Genomic DNA, 14,350 nt, shown 5'->3' with positions numbered 1-14,350 from the left:
TTTGATTAAATTTGAATTACGTTATATAATAAAAAGAGATTATTATTATTTTTTTTTTATATTTGTTTCTGTCTAACAAATAAAGTTTTTCATCAATCAAATTCATCGAATTTGATGATGTTAATAAAAATAAATTAGATAAAAATCATTATTTAATTATTTTCGATTGACTTATTACTAATTTATTAGAGGTCATTTTCATGACCAAATTATCCTTATACATCTTCACACGTTAATGCATGTAAGGAGGTATAATTTCAATTTTTTAAGAATAGTTTAATTAGGGAAGATTTATCTGACGTGCAATAAGTCATATAAGTGGAATATCAATGTTCATTCAATTTTTTTTTTTTTTTGTTAACATCGACAAATTCAATGATTTGACTAACTGAAAGACCTATTTATTAGATCAAAGCAAGCCTCAGGAATATTAAATGTAATTTTTCAAATCACTTAGGATTATCTGTAACGAAAAGACCTATTTGTTAGACGAAACAAGTCTGAGGAATATTAAATGTAATTTTTCAAACCACTTAGGATTACCTGTAATTACTAAATTACACTAAATCTTAGAGAAAAAAGTGTATTATATATCCCTAATAAGAATAATAATTCTTAAATAGTTTAAAAAGAGTGATGAATCGCATGATAACTGTAATTTTTAATAGGGGTATGAGAGTTGCTCAGTTTAATAGAGAAAGCCCATGATAAAAGTGATATTTTTTTCAAAAAAAAAATATTCTTTTTTTTTTTAAATTGATGGGCATAAACTAAGTTGTGGGTATGGGAAAGAGGAAAGAGGAAAGAGGATTAAAAAATGTCAAATAATAAATACCCTAAATACAATTTTTGACAGATGTGGTTCCAATCAATCCCAAAGAAATAACGGGTAAGATTCTAATTTAACAATATTTATGATTTATGACACCACTTTTAGTGATTTATGATTTATTTTAATCATATTTATTTTCAATTTATAATATATTTTAATAGGAATATTATTTCACATGGTGGTCATATTTTTCTATTTATACAAAAAGGTCATTTGAGGTGATTTGTGATGGAAGAAGTTGAGAAATATTTTATACTCCCACGAATATGTTAGTATTTCGGCAACGTGATGAAGAATCGGTCCCTAATTTTTTCGTGATCGTGCACATGGAATAAGATACTACTGAGAGTTAATGAGATTTTATCTTGGAGTTATGATCAAGACAGGCTATAATAACCCTATATAGGATAGCGACAAGTGTCGTGACTCTCCATCGGTACACCTTTCTAATTTCAAGTTTTATTTTATTTATTTTATCACTTTATCAATTATGATAATATATTTTATATGTGAGATTATTAAAAAAAATATATAATATAAACACAAATCACACAATATCCGCACCACTTCTTATACCTCGAAAAACAAAATTTGACCGTCTTTAATTATTTTTACAAGTTAAATTATGAACCCAAAAAAAAGTAACAATTGTATGTAAAGTTTGCACTTCAAAATTATGAATAAATATTAATAAATAAGTAGGTTTTGTTTTCCCCGTGACTAATTGCATATGGACAAATATTTCCTCTTTGAAACAAACAATGGAAAAGAATACTTTTCTTAAATGTGTCGTTTTTTCTTTGTAGAAATTATTCAAAGAGAGAAGAGAATAAATTAAAAGTGAAAATTCTATGAAGAAAACTACTCTTAATTTCAAAAAATAATTATGTCGCCGGCTTTATCTATTAGTACAAATCATTCATCATTCTCCTTACGTAAACAACTAAACATCCATCATTGTCAAATAATAATAATAATAGTTGCTCTAAAAATTGGGATATATAAGGTATTTTTAAAGGGTCGTTGTTACTCCAAATAAACGAAATACGCCTCGAGTATTTTAAAATGATCCTGCGAACAGTTAGAACTACACAAGGAAGACTCATTTATAATCCGTCGATCTTTAAGTTAGTAGGTCGTAAAAGAAGCACTATAAAAAAATAGAAAATTAGCGATTGAAAGAAAAAAAAAATTGCAGCGTATTCGACATTGTTACTAATTATATATATATATATATATATATATATATATAGTGACAAGAATTTTTTATTTTGTCATAATAATAAATTTATAAGTTTTAACCGTGATAATTATTTTTCTAAATTGTAATTAGCAAGAATTACTGACAAAATATTGTGCATTAAATTTACTAGAAACAATTGACGCATGTATATAATAACAACCTATTTGTATTGTCACTAAGTTGTCACCTGCATGCGTCACTAATTTTTTTTTTAGTGACAACTTTAAACAGGATTCTTGTCACTAATAATTATATAATTACAAGAATTAAAATTGTTCACTCAATATATATTTTTTGTGACAATTTTAAAATCATTACTTCATATCTTGTCGCCAATATTATATTTTTTTGTAGTGAGGATAATGAAGGTTGTAAGAATATTAAGGTAATAAAAGTTGTACTTGTAACATGAAATGCAATTTATTTGTAGAATTTACATAATTATACGATTATATGTAAATCACAAATACCAAAATAATCAAATAATTACGATGAGATCATTCATACTAAAGCTTATATGCCTTTGTTTTTGGGTAGTATGCAAGGGGCTATAAGTCGTGGAAAAATACTGACGAGATTGTATTGTTGTTTTATGCTATGAAAATAGTAGAAACTTTTCAAAAATTAGCAAGACAAGAGTGTGTAAATCATTGAAAATGTACATGTTGATGATCATATGATATCATCATTTTATTTTGCCAAAATTATGTTTTTGGTCCTATAATTTTAGATTATTAATATTTTAATTTTATAAATAATTTTATTTATAGATTGAACTTTTTATTTGAGGAATTTAGTCATAAACATCTCACATTTAATTATTTTTTGACAATTTTGGTCATCTTCAATAGATTTTATTTTTTGACCTATAACAAGGTGTACAAAATTCAATTTTCTGACCGAAAATCAGCCGAATAGAATTTTTTCGATTTGTACCGATGGGTTCGGGTTTTTTTTTTTAAAAAAAAAATCAATTATTTCGGTTGGTATGGTTAATTGTCTCGAACCAAATAACCTAATTTCTTTGTTTTTAATTAATTATATTTTAAAAATATATAATATATGATTATATATAATATATATTGTATTCGTAAATAATTTCATTCATTGTATATTTTATTTTTTAGATTTTGATATTTTTGTACAGGTGTTTTTGGATAAAAATGAAAATACTAAACTATACATAATTTTTTTTAAAAAAATTATTTTTTCAATTTAAAATCGAAAAAGGTTCGGTTATAACCGAACCGAACCAATCCTATTCAGTTCGGTTTTGGTAACGAACCAAACGGAATACCCCTATCTATAACTACAGGTCGTCAGTATCAAAATTGTCAATGCACGAGTAAATTTGCCAAATAAGGACCAAACAGAAGATGTTTAGGACTAAATTCGTCAAAAAAAAGGATTAAATGTATAAATAGAGTAAGTTACAGGACTAAAAATACTAACTACCTAAAGTTATAGGACCAAATATGTAATTTTACCTTTTATTTTATAAAAATAATAGAAGAGAGAGAGAGAGAGGGGAATTAAATTCTGGTTTTGTCATATATATATATATATATGTGTGTGTGTGTGTGTGTGTGTTAGTTGTGAGAGTAAAAACTCACCAACCAAACCAAACAATTGGCAGGGACAGTAAGTCCTGTAGGGATCTTGACACAGTAGATAAGTGTCTGAGAGAGACAATTGAAACCCATTCAGATTTCGATTTTAGATTTCGTTGCCCAAACAGAAATCGACTCTTCATCTAAATTACCTCTTCTCTCTGCTCATTTTTCAGTTTACTTTAGCTGCCTCCCTGTTCAGACTTGCAATTTTTCAGACCAATTAAACAATGTAATAACAACAAAGAATATAGATAGTTGCAAACAACACCAAAAAAACTTAAATCACCAAACCAATAAAAGGATAATTACACTTCCCTCTCCTAAAGTTTGATATAATTACATCTAATCTTGAGGTTCATTCCGTCTAACAAATAGGTCCCTTCATAAGTGAAAATTCATTGAATTATATAAAATAAAATAAAAACTGAATGAAAATTGATATTTACCGTTAATTGACTTATTACAGGTCAAATATATTTTTTTTAACTAAACTGCCCTTATGACAATGAAAATATACCCCCTCTCATGCATTAGCGTGTGAAGATGTATAAGGGTAATTTCATCATAAAAAAAAAATTATTTGACCTCAATAAATCAATAATAAGTCAATCGAGGGTAAATATAGAGTTTTATCTGATTTTTCTTATTAATATCAGCAAATTCGATGAATTTTGACTAACGGAGAAACCTATTTGTTAGACGGAAGCAAATCTTAGGGATGTTAGGTATAATTTTTCAAACTATAGAGAATTTACATGTAATTGCACCAAAACTCAGGAGATGAGAGTGTATTATACTTATTTTAAAACGCGAAACCCTGATTAATGATGTTTGGCAGATGAAATCAACCCTAATGAATGATGTTTGGCTGATGAAATCCGGGAAAAAAAGATTGAGTTGTAAGATACAATATATAATGGTATTTGACTATTTGCAAGAATTTGAAACATCTTTAATTTTAATGATATGATACGAGAATGGGCGTTGTTTTCTTTTTCTTTTGTCTTTTTCTGGACATGATCAAAGTCATTTCAAATTTTGTCACTCTTCACAAAAGGATGGCTAAATATTTCTCTCACCCAAGAAAGTTTACAAGTCAAGAGTTGTGCATGGTAATGAATTAGATCCAATTACATCTCCATTTTGGTGTTAAAAAAAAAAACAGGCCGAATCTCCTGCAACTCCTGCCAAGTCAACACCAAGTTAGGGTTCTTATTGTTGAGTTAAACTCCATATTTTGGCATTATTATGTATATAGATAGACTAATGCTCAGTAAATCACACGTTATCTCATACTGTATGTAAATCAAGAATTTGAAAAGCATAAGCCTCAATGTCTTGCTCTGCGTATTGAGATATTTTTTTAGGATAAAATTATACGATAGGACCAAAATAAATAATATATCATGACAAAGATCTTCGGCGTGCGTTCGGTATGAATGAATGCATATTATTTCATTTAATGTCGCCTATGAAAAACAAGTAGTCATCTGACAATTGATTGCACCGTGATAAAAGATAACCATACTTTGTATAAGAACTTCGGACAAAGCCACCATGATTGCCCTTTTCAAGCCCCTCGTCTATACAGGTGATTTTTATAAATTAAAAGGTTTGCACTTAGTCAACATCTAAAAATGCAAAATTATAATTTTTCCTAAAGAAGTTTCGAAATTATATTTACACTCCCTCCGAAAATTCACTATTTATATAAGAAAAAAAAATGTGCTTGTAAGAAAAAAAATATAATGATGTTAAGCTCACTCCATATATATATATATATATATATATATTACATTTATTGCTTTATAGCTACGAAACTCTTTTTCTAATCTTAATAAAGAAGGGTCGGAGACTCCGAAAAGCTGGGTGGTTTAATTAAAAAAAAAAAACTTTACTTGGAAATGTTGAATAAGGAGCAAAATTAAAAATTTTATGCAATTTTTTGCTAACGTCAGTATTTTCGTCCAAATCCTAGTGAAATAGGATCACATGTAAATAGAGAATTTTCAAAGGGTGTGTAGGTGTAATTTCAAAACTTTTTTTTAAAAAAAAATCATTTTCAGATAGAATTTAAATGTAATTAATCCAAAATTAGAACCTCTACTATAATCAGTATGGATATCCTCCTTAAATCCCTCATCTGTGCAACTCATTGCACTCCGACCCAAAAAAAAAAAAAAAAAAAGAAAAAGAAAGAAAATCCTCGTACAAAAATCTTTCATATTTACGATGAACAAATACACATCATCACATCGTTGTCTCAATTACCACAACTCATGACTCCCCTACTATCTTACATAGAACCCATCCCAATCTTACAATATAATACACACATTAAGAAATGGAAGAAGTGATGAGACCAATTGCACAACATTCATAATTATTTACATATCATCAACCAAAGCTGATCAAAGGCAGATAAGTGCATAGGGACAAGAGGAAAATTTTAGTATGTAAAGCGACTTCATCAAAATGCCTATTTTATTACACTGACCAAGAAAAAACCTCCTTGTTTCTGTCTTCACATATGGAGCATAGTGGAGTTATTTATTTTTTTATTAATAATAAAAAATATTATATTCATATAATTAATTTAAATATACTAATATTAATATGTCGAGTGGTGATTTAAATCACGACTCGACATTAAAAATTATTTTTTTTCAGCAAAAATGCTTGGTGTCGTGATACTGAATCACGACACAAAGTCGTGATTCAATATCACGACTTGGTTTTTGTAATTTTTAGAATTAATACAATTCATTTCAATTGTATTTATTTCAATTGTACAAAAAATATACATTATTATATTTGTATTTATTTCAATTGTACAAAAAAATATACACGATTATATTTGTCTACTTAATTGTAATTTTTATAATTAATCTAATTTTGATATTATGACTTTTTGGATTTTAATAGGTTGTAAAAAAAATAATTTTATATAATTAACTTATAACAAAAATTAATTTACAAAATTATAAAAAAATATTGTCAAATCTAGTTCTGCAACATCTAGTCGATTCGGTGGTGATGAAAATAAGGCGCAAAATGAGCCAGTGCAAAATGTGGGCGAGGAAATAAGAAGATCTCGGCATCAACGCAACAGACACAATTGTGGAACAGACGGACATTTTTGACATTTGAAATTGTATACTTCATTGTATTTTTTTCAATTGTACAAAAAAATATACACTATTATATTTGTCTACTTAATTGTAATTTTTAAAATTAATACAATTTTAATATTATAATTTTTTGAATTTTAATAGGTTGTTAAAAAATTAATTTTATATAATTAACTTATAACAAAAATTAATTAAACAAAATTAAAAATAAAAAATAAAAAAAGGTTGGTGTCGTGATATTTAAATTAATATATTAATATAATTTTTTTATTATTAATAAAAAATAAATAACTCGAGCAAAGTGTATGCCTTTTGGTGGCCATATATGTTTAATATTTTTGGTCCTGTAAATTTAACTCGTTAGTATTTTGAATCCTGTAATGTATTCTATTTATACATGTAGACCTTTTTTTGACGAGTTTAGTTATGAACATCTCCCATTTGGTCCGTTTTTGGCAAATTTAGTCATGTGTTGACGATTTTAATCTCTTTCACACAGTAATAGATCTCTAATTTTTGTCCTGTAACTATAGGTCGTCAGGACCAAAATTGTCAATATAGGACTAAATTTGTTAAAAGCTGATCAAATGAGATATATTCAAGACTAAATTTATCAAAAAAGGAACTAAATATATAAATAAAATAAATTACATAACCATAAATATTAACGACCTAAAGTTACAGGACTAAAAATATAATTTTACCTATTTTTATTATTGGGATCCCTTCAGCAGCAAACACCAGTTGGCTACAATGGCCAAAGTTTTACCCACAATAATTAATTTCACTTTGACCATATTCTTACCTGTTACTTTAAATTTATTCTATTCAATCAAGGTAAAAAGAATATTTAATTTTTGCTTCTTTTTTTTTAACTATTTACTGTGACGCTTTGGAATAAGGCATGGTTATGGTTATGGTCTTACATTAAGAACATTATCGTTAATCCTGTGCAGATATACTTTCTGCAACGTGTCGTAAATTTTTATATTCTGTTTGAGTTATTTAAATTAAAATTTTGAATATTTAAGTAATTAAACCATATTAAAATTAAATATTGATTTGGAGAGTTGATCTTCGAGTTAGATTACGATAACCTTTTTGTTGTTTAGATAATTACCAATACCCTCTTGATTTTAACGGGCATATGAAAATTAGTTCTGTCCGTTAATCTATCCAACTTTTATGGTGAACTGATCAAAATACCCTTGTGAACTAAGAACTATAATTTTATTTATTTTTTAATTTTTTTATGAACTAAGTGGATAATTTTTATTATATTTTTTATATTTTTCCATCCACCACGTCGTCGTCCGATATTTTTATAGATTACAGTAAGGGAAAAGTTGACAATACTTCCATCCAAGGATTACGTAATTTCATCAACATCAAGGGGTTATTTATAATTTTTCAAATAACGAAGGGTATCTGTAATTATGCCAAACCTTAAAGGAGGTCGTTGTAATTTACCCTAATTACAATTGACTAATACATAAATTTCATCAATAAACTCACATTACAATAAAGTGACAAAAGAATTTCTACTCAAACCCAAGATTCCGAACAATTCATGGGATCTCAATTTTAATTAACCAATACACTAAAACATCATAGATCATACTAGATTTTGTAATTGTAAATTAGGGTTTTGAGAAATCGTGTGACCGTTTCGTACATAGTACATATGTAAATGGACGACAGTAACAAGAATATTACCTGCATACATTTACACAAGTGAGAAACTTAGTACAATTTATCAAATTAATGGTCCTTGAGGCGTCACTTTTATAAGTTATGGTAGACAACTTATGTAACTGCAAGAATTTTATATTTGGATGCCAGTTACATAAAATAGGTTGTCTAGCATCAAATACATGTACCTTCTTTTCTTTATTGGGTAAAAGAATATTTTGCCGACTGAATTATGATTGTTCTTAGATTTTGTTATATAATTTTTATTTTATTTTAATTTGTCATACTTAGTTTACGATTTTTGCAAGTTACCATCTTAAACCTCTTCTTGGAGGAATTTCCAACAAAATGGTCACATGCAGCGTACATGTGTAATTTTCTACCATAAAATCTCAAATTTGGTTCAATTTTTAGGACAACACCATGTTCTTACAATAAAAAATGAAATTCAACAAAATTTAACAAACATATGAGTGATTTTTCAAAAATAAGAAAAATTCTTATATATGCGCGGCATGTGACCTTTTCTCGGGGTAAAGTGTTATTTATTTGCACACAATTTCATTGGGCATGAATGTAGCACCCTCACTCTAAAAATTGCAGGGATCTCCCCAAAGTATCATTATTTAGCAATTGGCACCCAACCTTTGCCTTTAGTACATTGAAGTTCATATAGGGTTGACATGGTAGATGCGACACTGCATAAAATATATTTATCAGAAAATTATTCGTTCGGTGTCTGTATGTTGAATATAAATTATAATGTGAAAAAAAAAATTGCCAACAGAGATCCAAATACCGTATGATAAGCAAGTCGTCGATAAAGTTGCTATTTTCTACGCGTAAAAGTGCAATTTCCCAAAGTTTGAGGTGCAAAGTGCAAAGACTAAAATCCTTAGGGTGTAAAATGTTAATTACATGGCAGGCCCAATATCCAACCCCCAAAATTAAATACTATTTATGAAAAATAATAATGAAAATTGTAGTTTTCCCCACATTACATATATTCCATAGGTTTCTTATGCTTTTACAGAAAATTCTTGAATAATTGTTTCAGAATGAAAGGGGAGGAAAAAGAGTAAAAATCAGATGTTGACTGGTCATAACACACAGTTACACACAGAACAGTCAAAACAAAAAGAGATGTGGGCCTGGGCCCTGGCCCACTTTGCCCATTTCAGATCCCGAAAAGGGCATGACATGTAATCATTACCCGAAACCCCATAACAAACGACGCCGTTCGTCTGAAAATCATCTAAGGTATTTTCTTTAAATAATTTAAGTGAATTTGGTAAAATTATTAAGGATAAATTACACTAGATTCTCTTGAGATTCAATATAATTATAATATCTCATTTTTATTTAAAAAATTATAAATATTTTTAAAATTAATGATTATTTAACAAATACCCCCTACAATGGGTTATTACAAGAGGTATTTGTTACACAATTATTAATTTTAAGAAGATATTTGTAATTTTGAAACAACAAGGGATATTTATAATTAGGATAAATTACATTTTGGCATCTGAACTATGATCGTTTTTACACTTTATCATCAAAATATTTTTTGTGTTAATTTACCATCTCAATATTGTAAAATTTGCACTTTGTCACATATGACCCTCTTTATATTGATTTTTCTGTTGGAAAAGCATCACATGTTGTGCATATATGAAAAATATCACATTACATGACCCTTAGTATCAATATACACTGCATGTTATGTTTTTTTGACTAAAAAATAGTTATAAATAACAAAATGCAAAATTTTATAAAGTTGAGATGGTAAGTTGACACCAAAAAAAAATTAAGTGCAAAGTGTAAAAAAATAAAACTAATCCTTATAATTATGACAAACTTCACGAGAATTCATTGTAATTTGCCCAATTATTTATTCAAACTCAATTAAATTAAACAAAACTAATTGTATAATGATTGAAAAAATGTGAAATCGTGGATTGTGCGGAAAAAAAAAAAATATAATTGTCGTATCATTAAATAACGTTAAAATTACTATTCTAATCAAATTTTTTTGTTTAAGGAAAGAAATAAAATTAAGGGTAAATTTGGTAGGACAAACTTTTTTTTATAGTAATATAGTTATATCATTTAATTAATGTATATAATTTTTTACAATAAAAACAATTAATTACGTTCCAAGTGTGAGATATGTAATACTTAATTCCTTCCAGCAGGCTGGCATTAGCCAACTTTAGAGTTAAATGCGATATTTTTTCCATTTTGGGTTTTAATGGGTCTTGCCATTTTTAATTTTTCTCGATTTTGGTCCATTAAATTAATTAATAGAAACAAAAATTCAAAATTAAAAAATCACGTGTGGAGCACATATTTTTTTTGGATAATATTTGCAAGACTTATTTGCTACTCTAAAAAGATAAAAAATTAAAATACCAAAATATAGGATGAAAACTGCATTTAATTTTGCAATTTTAAGTATGATATGTGAAAAATATGCATACATAGAGAAACTCGAGAATTATTTTATTTTATTTTATTTTTAATTGGAACAGAAATTACATGCTATTGCCGGGGATAAATTAAATAAACAAATACAAAAAAGAAAAATTATAATTAAACATAAAAATGTTTCCCTCTCCTCTCCTCTAATTTTTCACCTTATGCCTCTCTTTTCTTCAACCACAACAAAATGGCCATTTTTCAAAATTCTTGTGCTTGTCTTCTCCCATGCATTCTATCTCTATGGTATTTGTTTTTTCATGCTAAAAGACATGGGACCTCTCCCATTTCTCTCTCTTCCTCGCTCCTTCCCTCTCTCTCCGAACATGTCATGCTTTGTTTTTCTTCTTCTCAAAGCCACACCAAAGATCCCATTCACCAAAGACTTAGTTTGGACTGATTTTAGGGGTGGTGAAAAGTGAAAAAAAAAAAATTCACATTTTCTTGAATCAAGAACCACCATCAAAAGCTGTTTTTGGTTCCAATTTCCTCCTTTTGTTGTGTGAAGAACTTGTTCTTTCATCACTTTTGTAGCTCAAGCATGCTGCTTCCAACACCCCGTTTGGACTAACGGGCACCGATGATGATGAAACGTGGGCGGTGGCCGTATTTGCAGTGGCAGTCGTAGCAGTAGTAGTAGTTGAAGTAGTATCACTCATTGATATCAGATCTTGGATCAGTTCTAGGCACTTCATGACTCGGCCCTGCAACAACCCCACAACGTTTTTTACTTAAAGTGCTCGTTTTCTTGAATGAATACGCCAAGATTGCCAAAAATTATAGAGACGATAGTAATGATACGAAGGCGAGGGGAAAGAAATTGTCTTGTCTAAGATTTTTCTATCAGTGGGGACCAATGCAAATTTACTACCTTCTCTACTTCCATGGAACTGGACAGCGCCTTATCAATGTCCATTGCTTGTATTTCTCCTGAAACATACACAGCCACAGCTGCAGCAATCTCAGAAGGCCTGAATTCCAAGAAGTCAATACCTGCATTCAATTTTCCCCAACCAAAGCTCTGAATCAAACACTTCATATTAAATTCTCAATTTCAGACAGCCGATGCTGTGTAGTAAATACAAGACCTTTGATTGTGCTTAAGATGATTTGAATTGATCGAGCAATCAATGGCCCTGGTGGGAGCCGAACGTGGTTCGTTTTTCTGAGGAAATACTCTATGAAGTTGAATGGAGTATAAGATTTCATGTTCCACTTCAAGTAGTTCAGCACCAACATCTCCATTCTCTGTATCGTTTTCCCTTCAAACAAGAACTTCGGTTCCCCTGCCTGTTGCATTAGTCCACATTGATCAAAACAAACTCAAATTTTGTCACAGAAGCCAATACAAAGCAAGAATCCAAGTAAATTTCACCTGCAAATCGACAGTAGAAGGCACATCAACCTCATCGATTTTGGCTGCCAGAGATAAGCAGGCCACAGCTACCAATTGAACGGCCCATGTTTTACCTCCCTATCGATGCCAAGGAAGCGAAACAATCAACAACACAAACACACAAGAAAGAGGAATTGCAATCAAAAGAACAGAGTCTGCAGATCTGTTACTCGTTGCAACGAACATACCGGCAGGTTATACACCGATAGAAATCGATCCATATAATTCATAGCCAAATACAAACACAATTCTCCAAAATTGTGGTGAGCGCAAGCCTGCAAAGAAGAGATAACATAAGTAATAAATCTAGCAATTAGCAAGATAAAATTGATTTCTTGTGCATTTCAATCCAAGAAACGTTGAGTAGAGTGCTGAAAGACCAACATGCATTTCAATTGAAGTGTTAAAGAAAACTATTAATGAGTGAACATAAATACAGAAAATTGCAATAACTGTAAACCCTCACCACTTTTGGTAGACTAAAACTCATTGATGGGGGAAAAATCCCATTTTTAGGAAAATCCAGAGGAACAAGATGAGCAAATCAAGAATTACTAAAAGGGCATATACAATGATGATAAAAAAAAATTAATTCCATATAATGCTGGTCAAAAGATGGAATGCAAAAACCCACCGTGCAGAAACAAATGATCAATTAAACAAAATTTGGAAAAACTCAATTTGATCCAATGGGAGGAAGAAAAAGTGAACCCAATTATTAGATTAATAAAGGAAGAAATTAAATGGCAATTAAATTTGACCTTAAACATCCAATCAAGAGCCTCTTTTCTCAAACTCATATCCAACTCTCCACTCCTAAGTCTCTTTAGATAATCATCTGCAGGCAAGTGCTCCCTTTCTCTCTCAACCATCCAACCAATGCATTCCTCACTCAGGCATGGCAAAAGAATCAACGGCTCAGAATCTGATCTGCCATTGCCAAAGCTCATGCCTTTTTCACCATTGGTTTGATGGCTTTGGTCACTGAAAGGTTCAACAAGATCACCATCATCAAAGCACAAGCCTTTGGTTTCCTCATCACAGAGAAGGTCTGCTGCTCCACAGTCAAAGCTGCTGTTTTCAGCCATGGAAAGAAAGGAAAAAACCCTCAATGAATGTGCTTTGCTGTGAATGGAAGTTATCAAAATCTCATAAAGATTGGATTTTTATGGAATTTCTTTTGCATGTTAAAGATTGGCATTATGTTTCTGCCATTTCTGTGAGGCCCAGAGAGAGAGAGAGAGAGAGAGAGAGAGATGGGGGAGGGGGTCTGAAAGTGAGTCTAGAGAGAGATTGTTGTATAGACTGTGGGTGTGGAGAGGAGCTTTATGTAGGAAGGAAATGGACATTTGTCTTTAGGGTAAAGGTGAGGTTGAGGAAGAGAAGACTGATTTTTCTTTTTCTTTTTTTTTTCTTTTTCTTGGGAAGAATGGAAAAAAAATAAAATTAAAAAAAAGTGTCATTTTTCTTGAAAAAGAAATTAATTATTATTGATATAATTACAGAAATAAAATTCAAGGAAATGTAATTTTGATAACAACAGAAAGATAAAAAAAAAAAGTATATTTGTGAAATGACAAAATTGCCCCTGAATTTGGGAAAGTAAGTGAGGTTGGTTTTGTTTAGTCAATGGTGATTGGTGATTAGATGGAAACAATTGACTGGTGAGTAAGTGAGTGAGACACAGTGATAATTCAACAATTAATTATTTGAGTAAATTACATTAATATTCTTGATGTTAGGCCAAAATACACCAAAGTCCCTATATTTTACAAAATTATAGCACCATCCCCTAAAGGGTGTTAGTGTAATATCTTTCAAGTGGTATTTGTGTAAGTTTTGTCTCTTAATAGGGGTATAGTTGTAATTAAAACTATAATTTTAAGGAGTATATTTGTAATTTTGCAAAAAACATGAGGTATTTGTGTATTTTAATTTAACCTCATAAGGTGTTAATATAAT

General features: G+C 29.5%; 1 protein-coding gene across 1 annotated transcript; it reads right to left on the bottom strand.

Moving 5' to 3' along the window:
* Positions 1–11,001: 11,001 nt before the first annotated feature.
* On the bottom strand, positions 11,002–13,732 carry LOC105176409 (cyclin-D4-1). Its single transcript, XM_011099198.3, has 6 exons — positions 13,150–13,732; positions 12,577–12,663; positions 12,368–12,466; positions 12,081–12,282; positions 11,864–11,985; positions 11,002–11,696 (listed from the first exon to the last, which is right to left on the bottom strand). Exons 1-6 carry the CDS (start codon positions 13,474–13,476, stop codon positions 11,442–11,444), a joined length of 1,092 nt encoding a protein of 363 aa, XP_011097500.1. The 5' UTR covers positions 13,477–13,732; the 3' UTR covers positions 11,002–11,441.
* Between the last annotated feature and the right edge of the window lie 618 nt (positions 13,733–14,350).

This window comes from Sesamum indicum, linkage group LG13 (genome assembly GCF_026168435.1).
Source record: "Sesamum indicum cultivar Baizhima isolate 11 linkage group LG13, ASM2616843v1, whole genome shotgun sequence".
Taxonomy (NCBI): Eukaryota; Viridiplantae; Streptophyta; class Magnoliopsida; order Lamiales; family Pedaliaceae; genus Sesamum; species Sesamum indicum.
Note: the sequence above shows the minus strand (reverse complement) of the source record. Positions and strands in the feature narration are given on the sequence as shown.